The sequence below is a fragment of the Herpailurus yagouaroundi genome, unplaced genomic scaffold (assembly GCF_014898765.1).
Source record: "Herpailurus yagouaroundi ecotype Mexico unplaced genomic scaffold, PumYag 160, whole genome shotgun sequence".
NCBI classification, from domain to species: Eukaryota; Metazoa; Chordata; class Mammalia; order Carnivora; family Felidae; genus Herpailurus; species Herpailurus yagouaroundi.
In genome coordinates this window covers 7,664,989-7,688,692 of record NW_024412401.1, presented here as the reverse complement: position 1 = coordinate 7,688,692, position 23,704 = coordinate 7,664,989, and the positions used below count along the sequence as shown (strand labels likewise).

Below are 23,704 nucleotides of genomic sequence, written 5' to 3'. Positions count from 1 at the left end.
TTGTAGTCAAGGAAATCATCTCTCAACCAGTGGTTTCCGGGGGATCAAAGGAAGAAAGACAAGGATTTATGAATGAGTTATAGTGCTAAAAATACATCCGGAGTGGGCTAATGGTTTTATAATGGGGGGGGGGGGTCCCTTTCAAAGCACCTATCAAATAGCAAAATTCCCATATAGAATCGGGGTTTCTGCCGGAGAGAATAACAGATATTAATGGCATCATTCCAGTTGTTCAATTACTCAATTACTTGCAGTGATTAAGGAGGAGGCCAGCTTACATTAAATAAAGGGTTGAATTATAGAATATTTTCTTTTAAGTAAAAGATGTGTCCCTTATATCCTGGCCTGGTGGATGTCCTGCTTTCATGAATGAAGAAGCAGGTCTGTGTTGGTGCACCACAGCTCCAACCTGTGACCCTGCGGGATGCAGTTTATGAATTCTTTTAAATATTCCTCAAGAATTTCCGTGTATGTTCCCAATAGACTTAACAAATTTTTCCCGTGGCCAGCACGGCCTTTCAGCTGACCACCAGGGATTGGGCTTTCAAATTGCTTACAGGCCAAATGTGCGATATGTTGGTGTGTTTAAAGTCAAGGGCATGCAAAAGCAAAAATGCATAAGAAGAAGGCCAAGATTAATCCCCGAAGTCCCATGCGTCTTCATTTGAAGAAGCTGTCTTCTGTCATATACGATGGGTTAAAATAAAGTGGTCGGGGGTTCAGTGGCCCTGAAAATAAATTCACACCACCGCGGTCAACCTCAAGCCCAGATAGTGAGCTAAATAATTCAGTGGTTAGAAACACTGCAGGCCTATAAGCACCGGCTATACACGTTTGGATCATTCCTTTGTTGTCTTCACCAGTTACTTCCGGTGTAATTAAAACCCATTTAAAAATGAACTCCTAACATAATCAGCACCACTGCTTCACCATGCAGTGAAAGTGAGGCCGAGTCAGGTGAGCATGAGGGTTTACCAGTTGATGTAGGTGAGCCCCTGAAAATGAGCAGTTATCATCACACGGCTCATTTTCCATCTCTTTTGCAACAGGGCTACATAAAAGGAAAGTGGAGGGGTGCCTTAATGGCTTCGGTTGCCATTTATACATATTCCTAAATATACATGCGGTAACCTGATGTATATTCATGTTCTCAAGTTACACTTCAAAGAAAACTAATGATGTCAACTTCGGCTGACATTCAACAGTGGGAGACTTTGTAAAGGATTTCAGGCCTTTCTCTGCAACCAGTTTTTTCTTTGTAGAATCTATGTACTTAGGCATTTTCTTTCCATTTATTGTGTCTTGTGACCCGTCTTGCTTGTGAGAGAAAAAGGAAGTCAGTGGGGCAGATATATTTTCTCCCTTTCAGACCAAAAGACAGGCTTGATCTTTTTTCCTTCCTCAAATATTTTCTTTAAATATATATATTTTTCAAGGCACACCCTTAGCTGGTTATGGTTTTGCTCTTATAAAGACCACCCTGTTCTTTGCTGCACTTCATCCTGTCCCTTCATGTTCTGAAGTGTCGCTGTGGTATCCATTCCAGCTCCTAATTATTTGTCTGCCATTTAGCCACAAGGTGTAAATTTGCTAACTGAAAAGGCGTGCTCTGACAGTTCATCTCAGTGTATGTCCAAAGGCTGAGCTTGCTGCACTGGATAACTTCCCTGGGGGAATGTTCTGTGGAATGTGGGGCCATTTGTTGAGCCGTCTGATGTAGAAGAAGAGAAAATGAAAGGACCTGCCAGAGAGAAGCGGGATCATACAGTGCCTTCAGAGCAAAAAGGGAAATCAAAGACAAATTCCAGGTCCACATCAATCTTCAAGCATGTTCCTGGGGACTAGGGAATCAGCAATAGTTTCTTACTCGTAGTTTTAGAGAAGTCTCTGAGAGAGAGCTCCAAATCAGGGGGTTATGGCAAATTTAGAATGCCCAAGGGCTGTGCCCAAAAATTATCACCAGTGGAAAACAGTTCTGTCTGGGCCTGAGGCATACAAGCTCTTCAAGGGCCTACAAAAATGTTTGGAACCAGAAGAAAAACATATATGTTGGTATTGACTCTAAAATCTAAAAAAAAGTTTTCTATAAGAATATTAAATGTTTAATTGAATGTCTGCACATATTTAATACCAACTTCATTAAGTGCGAAATTTAGTCTTCTTAAAATTACATTACATGTGAAAACAAATTATGGATTCAGTTTCTCATGTTCCAAGATTTCAAATGTGCCAATCATAATTAAATGAATTACACATAGCCAATAACTTGAAATATGAAATTATAAGAATCCTTTCCAGTTTTTTACATGGAAATGTATATTTTAGGTGGGAAATGGGAGCATCTGAACATCCTTACATACAGACATGTGTGGTAGGACTAAAAAGGAGAGCCTAGGGTTTGTGAAGTTTCCAGAACAGCTCTGCATTGTGTAGTCTTCTCTGCATGTGATTGATTATTCATGAAGACATAAATTACCAAAGACACCGATGGGGAGGACCAGAAACTAGACCAGGAGTAGAGTTCTGGGTTGTTCCTGCTGTATGCACCCATAATTGAGGTATAGGGACAAAGGAGGTGGTCCAAGCATGAAGAAGGTCACAGGGCACCTGTATATCATTAGAAAGATCACAGGATAGTGCCTTGGTTCTGCTGAAGGAGTGTGCATCTTAAACTGACAAAGCAAAGCCATCCAGTTGGGTCATGTTGGAACTCTAATGTCCCTTTGTTGGAGTTGCGTTCTCTGCTAACAGATGACTAGGCCCTGAGGTGCGCTTGTGTTTCAGTCGACTTTTCTTGACTTGACAAATATTTCCATTTTTAGAATGGCAAACTTGAAGTGAGGGAGGCAGAGAAAGTGTAGTATCTGAATTCTGCGTGTGACGATCTTAGTCTTTAATCCAGTGGCCTAACTTCTTCAGGCTTTATTTTATTTACCCTATATGGGGTGGTTGAATGTGGCTGCCCTCCAAAATACTTGGAAAAACATTCTTCCTTGTGATCCCAACCCCCAACAATAACCACTGGCAAAGGTTTGGTATGATTCTTACAGAAATTTTTTTCATTACATATGCTAAAGTATTGTTAATTTATTTTCCTTCATAACATGAGATGAAAAATAAGATTTTAATTTTTTTCACTTGAACAGTATATCTTAGATATTTTTGCATGTCCATACAAGTGTACTTACCTCATTTATTTTAATGACCACGTGGTAATTCCACTGCATGGATGGGCCATAATTGATTGAACTGCCCTCAGTTGCTGGGCACTTGGGTTGGCCATTCAACTTTGAGTGTTCAGGAGAATGTGCCATGTGCCTAAATAAACCATTATATATTGGCTAGTAATCTATACCTGTTGGCCCCCTGTGTTGGTTCATTCCTTCCCAGAAGCAGAAAGAACCAATCTTTCCTTATACTGATGCTTGTCATTAAATGTAAAACCTCTGTGTGATTCATCATTTATTTATTTGTCTTTTGTTTTTGCCTTTTTCTCTTACGCAGTCGTCCACAGCCAGGGACAAGGATGAGCCGGCTCTACCGGTAGGAAGCAGTGGCTGTGTCTGTACCTGTTTGTGTGCCTGTGGAGAGTGTGGGGCAGGGGAGGGAGGAGGAGGGCTCATGTGCTCAACAAACCATTCTCCCCCTTGGGATACTTAAACGGCTTAATCTGCTGGTATATGTGTATACTCGGTCCTATAATTCGTGTCAGCTGTATTCTGATATTCACTGATGTTCAAATTATTTCTGGGACTAGATTTCAAAGCGTTAGAGTTCTCTCTTTCATTTGGCGTAAACTTTTAGAGGAGTTGAAAGAGTGAAATATTTCCAAATTGTATCCCAGGGGATGTTGAGCTGATATTTGGGGACAGTGTGGAATCTAATGCTTGATATCTATTTTCTTTGTGTATCTGCATGCACCTAATTTTTGGCGAGAAATTTCTTTTGGTTCCATCAAAAGAAATGCTGCATGAGACCTATGTATTTAATATATACATAATACCCCAAAGAATGCTTTACGTTCTTCTGTAGATAGAATCCTTCGCTAATGATGATCTCCACAGCAAAGATCTTCTAGTTTCCTAGAGCGAGCGTAGTAACGGTGGTTATGACAAATTATTAGCAACAAAAACATTTACCAGTTCCTATCCAATTAACACATCACATTCTGTAATGTGCAGCATGGCAAGGAAATGACCTTCAGAGTTTTGTGTCCAGCTGTCAAACAGTGATTACATTTCAACTCTATTCGAGCCTCTTAACCTTGCCCCCAAAATTCTCTGAACCTTAATCATCTGAATCAAATAACACAGTGCATTAAGAAATGTTACAGATTTTTAAGACTGAAAAGACTAGTAATAGAGATACATATGACCCCATCCTTTCTCCTGTAGGGCTCAGAGCAAAGACTTACGAGATTCGTTGAGAGCCCATAGGATATACCAGATCTGGTACTGGGCTAGAGATATCTCTTCCTTTGAGGCTCTCGTGATCTGGTTCACAATTGAGACATCAGTAATCCCCTCTGATTCTTCTTCAGTCGGAGTTCAGAATACGATTTCCGTAGAATATCAATGACAATAAAATCACACTAAGAAATTCAGATTTCTCCATGTATCTTACCCTGGCACTTTACCCATACTTCAAGTTACTGTGGGTTCCATGTTTGTCTCCCAGTGTGTGGACCATGATTGTTAGTAAGTATTCTACAAAATAAGAGACGTATGGGTGCTGTCCAAGACGACAGAGTGAACCAGATTTCCTTAGTGTTACATTTTGCGGTCCAGTGTGTATCTTAAAATGCTAATGGTGGCTTGGTCTAGGAGGCAGCACTTGCCAAATGTATTTGATTGTGAAGTCCCTTGTGGGACTCTTCTTGGAAAGCCCCCTTGTGAGTCTTGAGTGTGATGGTATATATTGGAAAACCCTGTAATGTAGAGATGGTTGGGAGACTGTAGGAAATCGCATTTTATTTTTACCTGGCCCCAGAAAAATTTTATGTTGAGATTTTGCATCAGAAGTTCAAAAAGCAATTAATTCCCTCATACCACATTACCTCCCTCCCTCTTAAATCCAGCTGCCTGTAAAGTTCAGCTACTTCTTAAGTCTCTTTCCCCGTGAGAACTAGCACAGACTCAACCAAAGGAGGAGAAAGCGGTTACTAGTCAGGATAAAAAATCTATCAAATCCAGACGGTTTAGGGCTTCTTTTTTTAGACTGTTTGCTTTTGAAGATGCCATAAAAAGAGTTTGTAAGTAACCTTATCTCTAGAAGTTCTTTCTTCCTCTCTTACCTGTCAGTTTCATTTAATTAGCCGAAGACTCACACTAGTAGTTTATGCAAAAGGAGCCTCCCTTGGACGTCAGGCAGTTTTTCTGAGGACTCAATAAGAGGTTCTTTCTCTTCAAATCTCACTTAATACACACCATAGGCTGTGGACCTCAGGGTAGAGATGTGGTATCCCAGGAGATCTGCAAAGTGTTCCTTTGGGGAGCAAGGAGAAAATATTAGCGGCTCTATCATTTACTTTCTATATTCTTCATAATTTCTCCTTTTGCAAATGTCTTATGCTAGACAGACTCATATTTTAGTGTGCGTGGATATAGAGACAGAGATGCGTACATATAAGCATACTCAAAAATGTTATGGATGGGGTGCACGGTCTGAACATTTTAAGGATCATCCACTGGGTCAAATAAATTTTGAGAGAAGCAAACCAGAGATCCATTTCTCTATTCTCTGATTTTTGTCTGTGTGACTTGGGCACCTCATTTCACTTCTCTGAGACGAAGTTTCCTCATCTGTCTACAGGGAATAACGACCGCAGCTAGTTCACGGGGCTCATTTGGAGACTGAGATAAAGTGATGGATGTGAAGCACGTAGTGCACCGACTGGCATTTACTAAGCTCCCCTCCCCCACCCCGCAAAACATGTAGCAGTTGATTCCCTTAGGATGTGAGAAAGCAAGATTTGAAATGTACTTTGAAAATCTCTCATCCGGTGGTGTGTGATCATGTGACATAAATGGGTGCCCACCAGACCAAGTGAGATCTGACCTGTAATACACTTGCCTGTAGTTGCTGAGAACTAACAGCATCTTTGTCTGGTTTCTCTGCTCAGGCTAAGCCACGTCTCCAGCGAGGTGGAAGTTCTGCCTCCCTCCATAACAGCCTCATGAGGAACAGCATCTTCCAGCTCATGATTCACACCCTTGACCCACTCGCTGAAGGTAAATGTCAGGCGTTAGTCTGGGAGCTCGGTGGGGGGTAAAGGCGATGTGAAAAGGCTTCTCTTCAGAAACATGTTTATGCTTCCATCACATAAGCCTGCCAGTGTCCTCGTGTGGAACATCTGCCAGAGGAAGCCCTGGCCCCTTGGCATGCTTTATCTGCAACGCTCCGTTCACAATTGGAGAGTTTTGTACCAGGAGTAGGATCTGGGGTCTGTGTACTGATTCTCTTTTGATGCCTCCAGCATAAATAGTTTGTTATGAGGAAGAGAAGACAAAAAGGCTTCTCTCCCTTCCAGCTAGAGTGACAGTGCTCTTTCATCATCCCTCCTAAGTTCCAAAATGAAGTTGTATATGAACATTAATGGTGCATTTTGAAAAAGAGAGAGAAGGGGACGCCTGGGTGGCTCAGTTGGTGAAGCGTCCGACTTCAGCTCAAGTTCGTGAACTCGAGCCCCACATCGGCCTCTTTGCTGTCAGCACAGAACTCACTTTACACATCTGTCCCCCCCTCTCTCAGCCCCTCCTCTGCATGCTCACCCTCTCTCTCTCTCTCAATAATAAACTTTCAAATTGTTTTTAAATAACAAATAGAGAGAGAAGAGAACTCCATGCTTAGTAGGGTCGTGAATAGTTTGGGGAATGATGTTCACTGTAGAACATTAATATTGTCCTGATTCTTTGGCAGTTGGAGGGTGGTTGGTGACCATCCAAAGAGCCTTCTCGAAGGTGGATGCTTAGCACCAGTTTGACTCCCTTTGACCAGTCACTGGGGACCTAAAAGGCCTGGTTCATCTCCTAGGGTAATCATATGAACCATCACAAAGAATCCGGTATTGTTTTCTTCAAGTTTTACTCGTTCGCAATGAAGGCAGATCCATTGTGTTTCTTAACTTGCATAACTATCCTAAGAAAATTAATTTTCCAATATGTAGCTGTCTTAAGTGTCAAATAAATCAGAGTTAGGCTGCTAACAAGGGATTCAAACCTAAGCTAGTCTGTTCTCCCTTCACCTCCGTACCTTATAATTGGGCCTGATATTACATGGGGGTTAACATGTTACATGGGGATCATTGGAAGAATAGCATCTGGGACACATGGGATGAGATTGTCAAATCATGTCACATAAATCAGATCTCTTAATATAAAGCTTTGCTGAATAATTTTAGGGGTGCAGGTCATAAGAGATTCGGATGAAGGAAAAAATTCAGGGGACCTCAAGAATGGCTCCCTAGGCCCTTTCTTCCCTCACTAAATACACACGTCTCACCCAGAATAATAGGTGAGGATCATGGGGTCACCTCTTACTACAGAGCATTTTGATTAGGAAGCATCTCCATTTTATTCCCACAGAGTGTTGCATAGCTGATATGATATTCTGTAAGGAGCCCTGCTTCATAGATCCTGAGTCCTGTTGGCTAGAGGTAATCTTTAGCGAGAGGCATCCTAAGTATCATTACTCTCTTTACCCAGAGGCCCACTAGACAAGGGAATTACACGTGGTCACTAGCCTTCTCTTTCTTCTCTTGGATCCCTCCCACTACCCCGGAGAAGGGAATGAAGGGATGGCAGGCCAACTTCCTCCCAGCCACTAAGCAGTTGTGTGACGTTGGGCAAGTTAGAGTCTCTCTAGTACTTGGTTTCTTCATCTATAGTAGTAGTTGTTTCTGTCTAGCACCTTACAGTTGACAGAGCATTTTCACCCCAGTGAATTTACACTTCATAATTATACTTCATGGCCAACGTTATTATTCTAATTTCATAGCATATCATACCACCAAGTAGATCTCAAATTTATCTACTCTCTCTGCCAGCTCTTGATTCCAAACTATCCTTATCACTTACCTGGATTCCTGCAGAGACTTCCTAACTGGCTCTCCACTGCCTCATTGCCTCGTCCTCTGTGTATTATTCACACAGCGCCCCCCAATAATCCTCTTACAAAGTAAATCAAATTATGTCACTCCTGCTTATAACCTGCAGTGGCTTCCCACGGCTCTTGGAACAATTGTGAAATGCTTATCATGGTGTGTGTGATATGCCTCTTTCTCCGAACTCAGTTTGACTCCCTTTGCTTTAGCCACAAGGGCCTTTCTGTCTCCAATCAGGTGCTTCTTTCCTGCTTTGGTGTCTCCGCATAGGCTGTTCCCACCACCCAGAATACTTTTCTTTCTCCCACTGTCTTCTACTTTCCCTGCCCATTCTTCAGCAGGGCCTCCTCATCTCTTGACACACCCTTTCACTTTTCTTTATTGCTCACATTATAACTTGTGTGACTGTTTGTTTACCCCCTATCTCCCCGAGGATGCAGTAAATTTCTGGAGAACAGGAACTCTATTTAATTCACTAGCTTCCCCCCCAAACTCCAGTGGAGTCCTGGCACATAGTAGCTACTAAAACTCACAAGATTGAGCAAGGTGGCCACAGTCAGGCTTTTGACCTGATATTCACAAAATTTCAAAGTCTTCTAAAGCCCCGTGGGTTTAAGATCATATCTTGGTTATTTTGAGCCACCATCTTTTCCACCCCATCATCCTGAAGGGCCATATGAGAGCAGAAAACCATTTTATCTGCCCCAACTTGATTATGAGCAGGCAACTGAGCATATTTATTTTTTGCAAGGCAGTATTGTGTAGTAATTAAGAGGACAGACTCCCGAGCCAAACTCTGTGGGTCTAGATCCCAGCTCTGTATTTACCAGCTGTGTGACCTTGGACAAGTTACTTAACCCCTCTGTACCTCCGTTTCCTCATTTGTAAAATCAGGATGTGTACTTCACAAGGTTGTTGTAAGGACTAAAGGAGTGAATACACGTAAAGGCGGGTCATGAGAACCATAAACAGGTTTGGAATTACTCTATTTCATTATTTTGAAAAATAATTCGTGATTCTTTTTAACTTAAAATATTCAAAAGGCTATGATTAAAAAAAGAAGTCTTCCTCCTCCATCAGCCTCCCAGTTTTCTCCAGTCCTCAGTTCTTTCCAGAGAAAACTACATGGCAACCAATTTCTCAGGGATCATTCCAGAGACATTCTATGCGTATTCAACTCCGTGTGTGTGTGTGTGTGTGTGTGTGTGTGTGTGTGTATGTGTCCGTCCGTCCTTGCCCAGAGATCTCCACAATCTAAATTTCTCTGGTGTTTGTTCGGGAAAGTTCCATTCTGGTGGGGCCTGTTGTTCTTCCTGTTTGGTGGGGGAGGTGAGATAAGAGTGAGTCTGGGTTTGTCTCAGAGTTGGGCCATCAGTGATTTTCCGAAACACCTGGCCCTTGTGGGGCTATGTGCAATTAAAGTATTTGTTCCTGCTGTAACAAGATGTGCCTTCTGAATCCAGCGCCTGCTTTCAAGGTGAAACCTCTCCCTGAAAGACGGGGAGCGCTCTAGCGGTATGAATCTGCGAGAACGCTGAGAGCCATATAATCAGTTCTGGACTTGAGTGATTAGAAAATATGGAAAGCACTTCAATGCTTTAAAATTGTTCCATAGCACGCGGCCAAGAAAACAGATTGCTCTGGTATTTTTCCCCCAAAATTCACGATCATTTTCCATTCCAAGAGCAGCCAAAAAAATTAACCCACTGCTCTCAGAAATAGTCGTCTCTCTTTTAGTTTGCATCTAATCACTCGAATTCACACGTCCTCATGCCAAACCGTCACCTTTTAATAATGTAGAGCATGCTGGTTCCATCACTGGTTTTTGGCACAAATGCTGCTGTGGCTTCCTTGCGATGAAGGTCAGTTCATTGCTGCTCCCAGGGTCCACCTCCATGGGCGCTGGCAGCACGAGACGTACAGCCAGTGTTCACAGAGGAAGTGTTCAACTTCCTTTGGAAACCTTATCTAGGACCAGTGGCTTATCACAGACATTTCTCTTTGTCTCATCCATGCCCCTCAAGTGTTTCCGTCTTCCACAATCCAGCAGTTGAGTTGTTGCCAGACGCCTTCACTGGTGGATGGTTCAGCCTCTGAGCCCGAGTCAAAAGATCCAGCAGTGTTTGTGTTCCAGTTGTCTATTGATATGTAACAAAGCACCCAAGATGGAGGTGGCTTCAAAGCACCACCATATTGGGGCACCTGGTTGGCTCAGGCCATGAAGCCTCTGACTCTTGATTTGGGCTCAGGTCATGATCTTATGGTTTGTGAGTTACAGCTCCGCATCAGGCTCTGTGCTGACAGTGTGGAGACTGCTTGGAATTCACCCTCTCTCCCTCTCTCTTTGCCTCTCTCTCTCTCTCTCTCTCTCTCTCTCTCTCTCAAAATAAATAAATAAACTTAAAAAAAAACCCAAAAACTAAAGAAGCACCAGGCACCTGAGTGGCTCAGTCAATTAAGCCTCTGACTCTTGATTTGAGCTCAGGTCATGATCTTGTAGTTTGTGAGTTCGAGCCCTGCCTCAGGCTCCATGCTGACAGAGTGGAGCCTGCTTGAGATTCTCTCTCCCTCTCTCTCTGCCCCTCCTCTGATCATGCATGTTCTCTCTCTCTCTCTCTCTCTCTCTCTCATAAATAAATAAATACCACCACCATATTATTATTGCTCATGATTTCATGGATCAGGAATTTGGGCAGGGATCAGCAGGGATGATTCTTCAGTTCCATGTGGTATTAGTGGACGTCACTTGGTGTTCTATAGTAGATGGGCTGGTTAGAGGGTTTAAAAGTGCCTACATCCAGCTGAGTCCAGCTGGACACCCCCCCACCACCACCACCCCGCCGACTCTCCATGTTGTCTCAGGGCCTTTCCACATGGTTGGACACAGTGGCGAAGGGTTCCAAGAGCAAATCTTCCAAGAGGCCCAGACACAAGCTACAAGGATTCCGATGAACTAACCTGGGAGATCCCCAAATGTCACTCCTGCATTCTACCAATCAAGCAGTCACAAAGGCTGGCCCAGACTCTAGGGGAGAAGGAGACTCTATTTCTCAATGGAAAGACATCAAAAATTTGAAACCACCTTTAATCTAATCCAATGTTTCAGAGACACATAACATCAATTGGTTCATGTGTTCATTGGTGTGCTTTGGATAGACCACACTGTGTGAAAGGGATGAAGCCATAGTCAGCCCACCTTGGATGAAGGTTTAGTCCAAAACAAAACTGAGCAGTGCCTTTCCAGGGTGACAAAATGAACAGGACACTGCTCATGAAAGAAGGGTATCTGTTCATAGCATGTGTAAATAGTTGGAATAAGGAATGAGTTTCTTTTATAAGAAAGCCCTAGAGAGCTAGTATTAGCCATCTTTGGGATCACAGTATGGCTGTCTGAATTGATCTTTCTAATAAATTCAGTGTCTCATATTGATTTTAACATTTTCTCTAAATAAGCCATTATATAAAATAAGGATGCTGGAGGTCACACTTTCGTACTGGATAGCTTCTACTATCAATTTGTCTAAATAATAATACCACTAATATTTGCCGAGTGCTTACTATGAGCCAGGCACTATGTTAAGTGCTCTACACAAACCATCTCATTTAACCCTTGCACTAGCCCTACTCCATCATTCAGAGAATGACACCGTAGTGTAAAGAGGCTGTGTCTTGCCTCACCAAACGATACAGGCAGTAAATGGCAGAGCCACAGTTGGAACCTGTATCTACCTGACTCCAAGTCTGTGTTTATACTTCTTGTGTTTCTCTGCTGCCTTGTGTAATCTCACATCCAACTCAGTGTTCCCTGTTCTCCTGGTGTAGACACCAGCATAAACAGTGGGAGCTCTGACCTATCCCTGGACCAATCATACATTCAGTTTGGAAGATGTGAATTTCCTATACAGATGGCTTTGCAGCAAGGCCTGTCTTAGCCTTGGTCCTTCCATCACCTCCCCCGTACCTTGAGCTGCAGCCACTCTTGTGAGCCCTCAGCGCAACTTGCTCTCATCCCTGGGCTGCTGAATTATTATTGACCTGCCTGTCCAGATGACATGGCTACTATTCTACACAGGAAAAGGTATCCCATAGCTAACTCTGCAACTCCAGCAGAGCCCAGGGACTAGGTGATAGATTGGAGACACTGACATGGGGACAAGGCATGTGGAATGCCATTAGAGTTTGGCTATGTAGCAACAAAGTCAGCATGTGGTTCAAGAATCAGACTGCCTGGGTTCAAATCTTGGTTCACCCTCTGGCTTTGAGACCTTGCTCAAGTTTCTCAACCTCCTTGGGCCTCAGTTTCTCCACTTTTAAAATGGGATAATGATAGCACCACCAGAATACATTTATGATTGGTATTGCTCTACCTTTTAGGGCCTTGGTTTCTTCACCTGTAAAAGGGAATAATGATAGTTCCACTACCAAAGCTTTATGGTGAGCATTCAATACGGTAATACCCCAGAATCATTAAATTAGTGCTCATTGGCTGGTGGCAATGATTTTCCAGTTAAAATTGTGTTCGGTGTCATGTAATAGAATCTAATTGCTGTGGCTTCATTTAGGAGGTTTCTTCAAGACTTTATTTTTTTAGAGAAGTTTTAGGTTTACAACATAATTGTGAGCAAGGTACAGAGAGTTCCTATACACCACTTACCCGCACACATTAAGAGCCTCCTCACCTTAGGGTTCACTCTTGGCATTGTGCATTCTGTGGTTTAGGCAAATGTGTAATGACACATATCCATCATTATACTATCAGAGTATTTTCTTGCCCTAACAATCCTCTGTGCTTTGCCTGTACATGCTTCCCGTGTGTGTGTGTGTGTGTGCGCGCGGGCGCGCGCGTGCACACACACACACACACACACACACACACACCTGGCAACCATTGATCTTTTTATTGTCCCCATAGTTTTGCCTTTTCTAGAATGTCGTAAGGATGGAATCATGCCGTAGAAGTAGCCTTTTCAGATTGGCGTTAATAGTTTTTTAGGGTTTTATTTCTCTTATTTAACCAGAAGCCCAATAGTAAGCAGTCCAAGGCTGGCCACAGAGTTCCCCTCTGCCATGAGGAACACAGTGTCCTTCTGTTGTTTTATTCTTCCATCCAGAGCATGTTTCTCCCATCTTCATCCTCATAGGAAGGCAGCTGCTTTCCTCCAGTCCCCCACCCCTCATCATCCCAGTATTCTGGGAAGAAGACCATGCAGCTGTCTTTTTTTCATCAGAAAAACCTTAGTGTTCTCAGAAGCAGACTTACACTTACACCACACAGGTCAGAATGGAGCTGGGCGGCCACTCCAACTTACGAAGGAGCCAGAACGGGGCACTCCTGTCTCCCCAAACATGGGACTCCATGTAGATCCCTGTGAAAGTCAAATGTGTTTCCCTTCTCTGTTTTAAAGGGCTCTCTGTTGGCCCACAAGTCCAACTTTTACACAGTGGCCCTGGATCCTCCTCCAGAAAAGGCACACCCCAAATTTGTCATCTAAGAATCCTGGTTCCCCTAAAGCATAACAGAAAGGTGTCCAACCTCTGCTCAAAACCGTCTGAGCCACGGTAAAAGCCCTAGTCCTTCCAAGTGGCCCAAAGGCCGCCTGAGCCCTGCCTGTCTTCCCTCCTCCCTCCTTCTATGCGTTTCTCTGCCCTTCTCTCCCCTCCTCCCCTTCTCTCCTTCCCTCCTCTCCTTCCTCACTTCTCTGGCTGCCCACCAGCTCCTTCACACAAACTCCAAGCACACTCCCGCCTCAAGGCTTTTGTACATATTCTTTCTTCCCCCAGATGTCCAAATGGCTTCTCTCCTCCCTTCCTTTTCAAATCAGCCTTCAAATGCCACCTGATCAGAGAGGCCTCACTCGATTAGCCTTTGAAAAGTAGCAAAATCAAAACAAGGATAATAAAGCAGAGCGTTAGATCTTCCTTGACCTGGTCTATTATTTCTCTGTGACAGTCGTCACCATGAATGTATTTTCTTGTTGTTTGCTGTCTGTCTCGCTAATACATCTGGTAGGGCAGGCCATGGACAGCTGTATCTCCAGGGCCCAGCACACATGGACCCCGATAGTACTTGTTGAATGCCTTAAATGAGTGCTTGCCTTTATAATTTATCTGCTGGAGAGCTCTATCTCTCTGGCCTTGTAAATTGTCTTGGCCCGTGCCCTGCCAAAGGGCTCTTTCTCACTGTGCCCAGCAAAGTCCTAGTCAGTTGATGGCTGTCTCTGCAAGAATGAATAGCAGTCATTTCTGCTTTCGCCACCATTGTATCCCCAGCCTCTTGCATGGCCCTTATATGCTGGATGAGTGACTAAGTCCCCCTCTGGTTCTGGAGGTATTGCTGTGACGGGAGATGTTTGCTCTACTGCCTCTCGCCTTCTTGGTGAGTTTTCCTGTCCACTTATGCCTTTCTTTCCAAACTCTTGGTTCTTCCATTTCATTTCCTTTTCTTCCCTTTGTTGTACCTTTGGTTCCTTTACTTGTTGCATTTCATGGGCCTAATTACCCACTGTGATTACCATCACTACAGAATTCTAAAAAGCTTATTGTTTTAGCCTTCCATCCATTGTACAAAACCAAATGCCTGTAAAATAGCATCTACCACGTCCTTTTGTGTTAAATTGTATTTGAGAAGGGAATCGCAAAAGAAGTTCCTCATCCAGTCTCTCTGGGTTCTGGGATTATCTTCTACAATTCCAGTAATTTTTCCTTCCTTGTGGAATTTTAAAATTTGACTTACATTTTTTTCATGGTAAAAACAATTTTATTATTACCAGCAAAATCTAACAGATAAATGCACCTGATAGAAACACAAAAGTCAGAAAAATACTTGCCTAATGAGCTATCAGTGAACTGAAGGATTATTTAACTGTAGGGCTTGAGGCAGTTTAGAAAAGCTGCCCCTTGCCTAGTATGCAGTTCCCCTCAGGCTGTTTTTTGTAACAAAATCTTCAGAATCCCATGAGGAGATGTCTGAAAATGACACTGTGCTCATACCTAGCTTATTTGCTGTTAGAAAGACAGGGAAATTTTTCCCTTTGCAAATTCACTTCACATTACCAGAGCCTGCCTCTGCTGTCGTGACTTTCCATTCATGTTACCTTCATTCAGACTGGTTAGGGGAGTGTCCTGGGAGCCTTTTTGCTGGCTTCCTGAAGGACAGTTTTGCTCCCTCAACTCCCCTCCAGTACTTACTGTGACATCCCGTGTCCGTCTTATGCTTTATCAGTGTGGCTCAGGCAGTGGGTGGTGAACAAGCTGCTTCAGTGACCTGAATTCTGGGACATCTCAATGTAAAACCTCACAAATGAGTAGCAAATATCTGGTCTTTTCACCATCTTTCCCATGGGTTTTTGAACTTAAAAAAAAAAAATTAACAGCAGAACCCTTTGTTCAAAAGAATTCCCAGAGGGAAGAGTAAAAATATGTTTAAATAACAGTGTAGAACTATTAAGAGTTCACTCATGTCAAATCCTTTAGCAATGTGCCCGATTCAAGAGCTTTCCTCTAGATTGGTGATAATAAACATAAAAGCAATAAAGACACCACTTACAAATGGGACAAAGCCATCGAGTACCAAGAATTAACCCAAAGGAAATGTTTAAGAACTTTATAGCAAAAACCCAAAGAACACAGACGATCTCAGTGTTGATATTTAATGAAGATATCAGTTCTCCCTCAGTTAAACTCTCAGTGCAACTCAGTCCTAAGTGAAATCCCAAGAAGATATTTTATGTGACTTCATCAACTCAATTTGTAAATTCATGTAGAATAAAGAAGAAGAGCAAAGACACTTTTCACAAAGAACAGAAAGGGAAAATGCGCCCCCATCAGAGATCAGACTGCAGCTTTTGGATGTTCTGGTTGAAGTATTTGGCAGAAGGAGGAGGCAGCTGGGGTCACCCCAGAGGAGCCCCTTACCAATAGGAGTAAGAGGGGAGCACCCCTGTCCTCAGGACTCTTTTCATCGCTCTTAGGTGGAGCGCTCTGCGGGATGGAGAGGGACTTCCTAGAGCACTGGCATCATTTATTTGAAGGAACAAGGTCCTCAGCCCTGAAGCAGTGGAAGTACACATTTATGGAGGCAGCATCACACTGTGACAAGTGCAGGTGAATAAACCAAACCGGCCAACCATGCCGGGGCACATAGAGCCTTGAGCACAGTGGTGGCTGGAGTAAACACTCGACGTGGGTGATCGCTGCCTGCCGGATCTGAAGGTTATCTCAGGGCGTGAACCTGAAGGCAGAGGCAGCAGGAGAGTGTGCCTAAAGAAAGCTCGTGGTTCTCAAAGGAGGTGAGGAGCCCGGGGCAGGCAGGGAAGAAGGCAGGAATTCAAGGCATTGGAACCGGTGCGCTTGGAGATCCAAAACTAGTATTGTTGGCCCAACCAGAATGGGGACTCCTTTGGGATGAGCAGGCATGTATGTGGCTCTTTGACCCCTGAATTAACTTTCTGGCAGTCTCTCCTCGTGTCAAGGGGCACTAGGGGTGTGTGTGCATCTGTGTCTGTGTCTACCATACCTGTGCATGTGTGTGACTCAAGTGTAGGACGGGAAGGTGGTGAAAAGGGAAAACGAGAGAGTAGAATTAGTTGGGCACACTGTGCCCCCCACCTGATAGTCATCTCAGTAATTCCCTGAACAGTGGCTTTGGAATTTTTGTGTGTTTTATCTCTGAGGAAACTGAAGTACAGAGAGTGACATTACTTGCTCATAGTCACTTAGCTCCGGAGTTTGCCGTCAGAGCCTGAATGTTTTCCACGTACCCAGGACTCCCATCTATAGCCACACATCTTCTGCACACATAGCCATACATCTATTTTGTAAAATCATTCCAATTCTTTAACATATACATTTAGTGCTAACTTGAAGCTGACACTAAGATTAAAAACGTTCACTTGCTTGCTGGGTTTTCTTTTTTTCTCACCAAACAGCAGAACTTGTTATTTCCCTAGCTTCTATTTTTAAAAAGAGCTTCAATATGAGTTTTCAGAAGTTGTCATTTGATCCCAGAAGAAAGTCATTTTCATGCCTATTTCATTCAAAATGTGGGGAAGTTATCCCTGAAAGGCAGTATCGTAACCTTTCTCTTCATCCCAAGTCATAGATCACTTTACGTTAGCCAAGAAAAATGTTTGCATGCAGCCTCAGCTGGTAAGTGAGTAGACAACCGGAGTGAAAGATCTTCACTGGAGAAGAAGAAAATCCAATCTCCCAGCCGTGTTTTTAAGAAGATGGTAGTAGTTTAAATGCCTGGGTAGAAGAAGACAGACTATTAATGCCTCTCACAGAGCAAACACAGGGACAAGTCAAATAGCTCCTGTATTTGCGGAATAGTAAAGCATTACTCTTGGATTTGAATGGCAAAGATGATTGAAACTGAATCTCTCTTTGGGCTGTACACATCATAAATGAGTTTCATTTGGGGCATGAAGGGCATGTGAGTGGTCTCATTGAAATCAAGGATTTTGAGTATGGACAGGCGTTTTCTTCCTTTCTGTCTCTCTCTCTAGAAGGCTTTCAAGAAGGCTCTTTCAAGAAGGCTTGCTTTGAAGTAAAGGCAACAAAGGAATGTGGCCAAAAATCTGATTTTGATAGCACTTGAGTTTAAACATAGCGCGAAGAAGGAAAAAGACATGGAAGCATCCATAATCTTACAGCTTTATCTTTGTTCTCTTTAACTTATCACATGCTCAAAAGATGCAGTTAGGGGCACCTGGGTGGCGCAGTCGGTTAAGCGTCCGACTTCAGCCAGGTCACGATCTCGCGGTCCGTGAGTTCGAGCCCCGCGTCGGGCTCTGGGCTGATGGCTCAGAGCCTGGAGCCTGTTTCCGATTCTGTGTCTCCCTCTCTCTCTGCCCCTCCCCGTGCATGCTCTGTCTCTCTCTGTCCCAAAAATAAATAAACGTTGAAAAAAAAATTAAAAAAAAAAAAAAAAGATGCAGTTAGAACTCCTTTCAGAGGAAGGACTCAGAGCTCCAGAGATAGTGAGCAGCTGTCACAGGCATGATGATGTGGCGACCAAAGGATGGGAGCAACCACTGAAAATACTTTGATTTTACCGACTGCCCATTCAAAATGTGTACCGATATATAAATATCATCTGTGATAAGAGAGCATTCAAACGTGTTTTCTTGCCAGCGAAACACTAAAGACACTGCTGCTTGTTTAATAACCAGCAGGGCCTCGCTTAATGGAGAGCAAGCTGGATGATTTGCATTCGGTTTGGAGAGAGTTTGCTATGATCACTTCCCACTTTGACTCTTGAGTCTGGGTTGTGTGCTGTGGGTATACCCCTGGATACCTCTGGATATTGATCATGTTGTAAACACAAATCCTAAAGCTGCTGTCAGGATCTGTTTTCCTCTAATCCCATGATATCAGATCCCCCAAATCTGTCCTCCTCACCTCACTCGTTAAAAAGAATTTCCTCACCCACACCAAACTGTCCTGTTTGGGTTGTCGAGGGGTTTGAATGAGACTATATGATGCACACACACACACACTCACATACACACATTCACACACATCAAGAGTCAAACAAGATTGTTGTTTACATAAAGCTTCTAGGTCTACATCAGGTTGATTTCTTCTTTGTGTGTGGATTCATATATTCATTCATTCATTCATTCATTCATTTACAAACACACTCCTCTTGCAAGCTGATGTGAGTGGTTACTCCACTGGGAAACACTTTTTTTTTTTTTTACAAGCCCCCACTATTGATAAGTCTCTAGGGGAACATTAGCCAGTGTTTGTCCCAGACAACTTCCTGAAAACCAGTTTAAATAAGGTTGATGAATCTGAGCCTCAGAAATGTAGTTGCGGTAACCTACGTGGCTCCTTCCGGGGTGGTGATTTCTCTCCTTGACTTCCCAGGGCAGCAGCACGTAATCCCAAGTAACCAATAGCAAGTGCAGCTTTGCTTCAATGCTATGACCCTTTAGGCCAAAACAACCATCATTGCCAGGAGTTAAAAGCCATAGTGAGTCTGTTTCATTCCATAAAATTATTTGTGATGGAAATTCTCCTCTGCCATTTCTGAAAAACACTTCATCCAGTTAATCACCTTCCTTTCCATGTATGACACAATATGCCATGCAGAGTTTCCTTGCTAGAAAAACTTACTCTTTTCTAGACCTCAGAAGTGTACCCTAGTGAGAGATAATGAGGAGGCGACTCTTGATGCTTGAAGGTAGTATCATACAATATGCCAATTTCAATGGGCTCTCTCCCCTGCTGGGGGCGTTCATGGTGGCTACTTCCCATCAGACCCACGGGAAGAGGAGCGTAGTTGTCAGACCCATTGCGAAGCCAGCCACCTTGGCTCAAATCCCAGCTCTGCCGCTAACTTGCTGCATGACCTTCGGCACATTATTTAACTTCTCTCTAACTTGGCTTCCTCTTTTGTACAGCAGGGAAGATAATCATATCTCTTAGGGCTAGAAAGTATACTCACTACAGTGCTATTCATAGAGCACGCAGAGTATTGCCTGGCACATCATCAGTTCTGTGCAGGTATTTGTCAAATTGCTTTCAGCTCTTCTTTTTTTTTTTCTTGCAATCATCATATTTTCAGGTATTTTTTGGTAATTCAGTAGTAACTTACTGAATTATTTTTTCTGTATCTTCCCTTCAAAAGATGCCTATTTACCACATGCCAATTGTTTAGATCCCTTGATACCTACCTAGAACGTAACATGGGAACTGGTCTTTTTGGTAGTCTGGCCTTTAGTGGAGCCAAAGTCATCCTGAAGCTGTATAGTCATAGTCTCTGTGTTTACCAAGTTCTCCTGTCCTTTGTACAACAAGAAGGAAGTCATGTGACATGGTACTTAACTCATTTCCTTCCAAAAAGTCCTGATTCCATCCTGGGGTCCATGGCTTTCAGACAGTCAGCAGACTAAAAATAAAAATTCCTCTTTCTAAAGTATTGATACCAATCTGGAAAAGCAATTTCTGTACTAATGTTTTAATCCTACAGAAACATCATTAGGCCACCGTTTATAGACATGGGATAGGAAGGTCCTTGCCTCCTCTGACATCATCAGATCTGTGTTTCACTGGCAGTCATTTGCTATTTAATCTAAGGAGGAGGATGAACTATTTGTGAAACATAATCTTAATCTTCTGCCCTATATTTACATCTGGACTTTAAACTCACTTGTATAGTCCCACTTTACACAATATGGCATTTAAGTAAGAGTAATGGTAAATGGATTTACACTTAAGTGGAATTTAGAGGATTGCATGAATATTCTTCCCACTTTAAATTTGATGATTTAAATTCCTCATAATTTGGGGTGATTGTTTCTATCGTGGTAAGGATCCAAGTAATCAGTAAAATGACATCGTGGACAATACTAAAGCATAGGATAGTTAATTATGAGAATAGTTTTTACTTTGGGGGCACCTGGGTGGCTCAGTTGGCTGAGCAACCAACTCTTGATTTCAACTCAGGTCATGATCCCAGGGTCATGGGATCAAGCCCCACCTCGAGCCTCGCATTGGGCTCCGCACTGAACGTGGCACCTAAGATTCTCTCCTTCTGCCCTTCTTCCCCACTCATGCTCACTCTCTCTCTCTCTCTCTCTCTAAAAGAAAACGTTTTTAATTTTTAAAAAAGAATAGTTTTTACTTTTCATTTACTTCCACATTGGTGGCATTAATTTCCTGTCGGTCTCACAGTCTTTTTTCCCTCTTTTTCATCCTTTTCTCAAATTCTCTTAACTTCTCAGGCTTCTCCCTTACCTCTTGCCCTTTTCTCCCCTTAGATGGCTGGAGTTTTCTCTTTTATTTTGTTTTTTCATTTTGTTGTTTTTCCTTTCTTCCCCTAGGATGCTTTCCTTATATACTTTTCTGATATTGTTTGATGCTCAGTACATCACAGGGTAGAAACTCAGCTGTGCTGACCCAATGGCTGGATATAATTTAGCACTGATTCTCTCTGTCTGGCAAAAACCACTGAATCCAGCCAGGCTGCAAGATGGGATCCAGGAGAACATCCAAGTTGTTCTCTAGCCAGCATGCAGTATCCATTCTCTGCACCAGTGTTTTTTTCCGTCTCCATTTCCAAGGTATCCCCGCCATTTTGTCTTCTGTGTGCTAAAGACTCTACTGATGGCACTCGTGCGTGATGTAAATCCTCCTACTTTATAGAGGCAATGAAAAGGATTCCAAGAGTTAAGGCCACATACATTTTCCTCCCTGCAGAGTTACTGAAAACAGGATAGTTGAAACTGCAGGGTTAGAACGCTAAAATGGAAGGAACCATAGGTGTCAGTACTGAAGGTAACTAGGCTGAAGAAGATTAACAGTGCACTATTGAATAGAGATCTAATTCAGTTCAGCAGCATTTGAACACCTACAGAGTGCCAGGAACTCTGCTGGGTGCTAAAATTAACAAAATGAGTAAGATGATTCTTTGCCCTATAGGGCAGAAAGCAAATAGGTTAAGGTACATTTGATGAGCACACAACAAAAGTACGTACTTGGAACACACACACAGGAGGGCGTGACTCCCACTAGGGACAGGGGGCGTTCAGGGATGCTGCCTGCAGGGGGGAGCCTCAGAACTGGGTTCTAAAGGATTGAATAAACTAGGAAACCTAATAAAAGTCCAACACAAAAAGTGTAGGATTTGGAGCTGTTGTTTTTTTGGTTTTGTGTTTTGAAACATTCCCCTGGAAAGTGTGAGACATAGGTGAGAGTAGACAGTCGGAGGTGAGAAAGATTAGGAATTGAAAGTTCAAATAAGAGTATGGCAAGAGCCTCGGACTAAGGCGGGGGCAATGGGAATGGAGTAGAAAAGACAGAATTGAGGATATTTAGGGGTGGAACTGATAGGGCTTCCTGACCAGTTGGGTTGTGAGTGTAGCTTATGATGTGGAAGCTTCAGTAACATCTAGGGCCCCACCCTGTGGATCTTGGTCCTATGTAATAGAACCAAGCTCCTATGTCTATGAAAGAAAATGGTGGGCCTATCTATATACACCACCTTATAAGTCCTTTTTTAAAAAAAAAAAAAAAGAATGCAGGAGCAGGAAAATGGAATGGAGTGTTTGGCTACTTTAAAGACTGAGATATGTGTCAGTGTCCTGCACCCCAAATTTGATAAGACTGAGTCAAGAAGTACATTTTGCTTGGTTTTGTAAACATACCCTTTCAGTTTCCAGAGATGCGTAAATGTGCCCAAGATGTTAGAATATGTCATTAGTGAAACTGTTAGCTTCCTAACCCTTTACCCACACACACAAAAATTTATTGAAAACATGTTTTAGAAACTTGCCATTAGTAGGGCTCAGGCAGATTTTCTGAAATAAGAGATAAATTCCAAATTTTATATGGATGGTACCTGATATTCTGTGTTCTTTGCTATTCCAACTATAGTTTTTCATTACCTGTGACAATATAATTTTGTCTTTGGAAACTCCAGCTGAAAAAGAAGACACCAGAGAAAGTATCAAAGATTTAGCCAAAACTCTGGATAGATGCTCACAGGGGTGATTATAATAACCACCGTTAATTGCACATTTACTATGTTCCAGACACTGTGCTAAGCATTTTATTAAATTAACTCATTTAATTTTCACATCAACCCTGTGAGATAGGAACTTCTATTATAACATTTTATAGATAAGGACACTGAAAGTTAGGGTAATTAAATAATTTGCCTAAGGACACAAGAGAAGTAATTCAAATTCAGATTTGTTGGCCCCCAGAATTCACTCTCTTAACCACTCAACAATACCACTTTCCTAAACAGCTGAAGTCCCTTTTGAGCCTTCCTTTTGAAAATCAAAACTTAAAGATCTTTATATTATCTCTTTCCCTGAGCTGTACGTTCTCTAAATAATACTAACAGTGTCCATGTACTTGATGTCAGATTATACAAAAGAATATGACAGGGGCGCCTGGGTGGCTCAGTCTGTTAAGCTTCCAACTCTTGATTTCAGCTCAGGTCATGATCTCACGGTCATGAGATCAAGCCCCTCGTTGGGCTCCATGCTGGGTGTGGAGCCTACTTAAGATTCTCTCTCTCCTTCTTCCGCAGCCCCTCCCCAATTCACACATGTGTGCCTTCTCTTTTAAAAAAAAAAAAAAGGAAAAAAAAGAATATAACATTTATCGACTTCCTTCAGCATGATATAATGGGTCATTATTTTTGTCGTTCTTCTCCATTTATCTGCTTCTTCTCCAATATGAGTTTGTGAAAGGATGTTAGAACAAGTTTCTAATGGTAGGTGGTCATTTCTTGTGACTTAGGTTAGCCTGGATACTCATCACTCACTGGGCTTTGGCACAGTTAAAGAATGATGGCTCCCATTTATGGAGCACTTCCAATGTTCCAGACATCAAGTAAAGTATCTTACAACAACACAATAGGGAGTTCTAGAATTAGTACTCTGATGGAGAAACTAAGGCTCTGAAAGACTATCTTACTACAAAGTCATGTATCTAATAAGAATAAAATCTGGGGGCACCTGGGTGGCTCAGTCAGTTGAGCACCTGACTCTTAATTTCAGCTCAGGTCATGATCCCAGGGTCATGAGATGAAGCCTCATGCTGGTCTCCATGCTGAGCATGGAGCCTGCTTGGCATTCTCTCCCC

At 42.7% G+C, this 23,704-nt stretch overlaps 1 protein-coding gene across 3 annotated transcripts in view; it reads left to right on the top strand.

Annotated features, from left to right (window-relative positions):
• The window catches only part of SLC24A2 (solute carrier family 24 member 2), a 245,143-nt gene that overhangs the window by 147,644 nt on the left and 73,795 nt on the right, over positions 1-23,704 (top strand). For all 3 annotated transcript variants that reach the window (XM_040481361.1, XM_040481362.1, XM_040481360.1), the window contains exons 3-4: positions 3,505-3,543; positions 6,122-6,230. In XM_040481361.1, the coding sequence (XP_040337295.1) occupies positions 3,505-3,543; positions 6,122-6,230 (148 nt within the window). The remainder of the gene's footprint in view (positions 1-3,504; positions 3,544-6,121; positions 6,231-23,704) is intronic.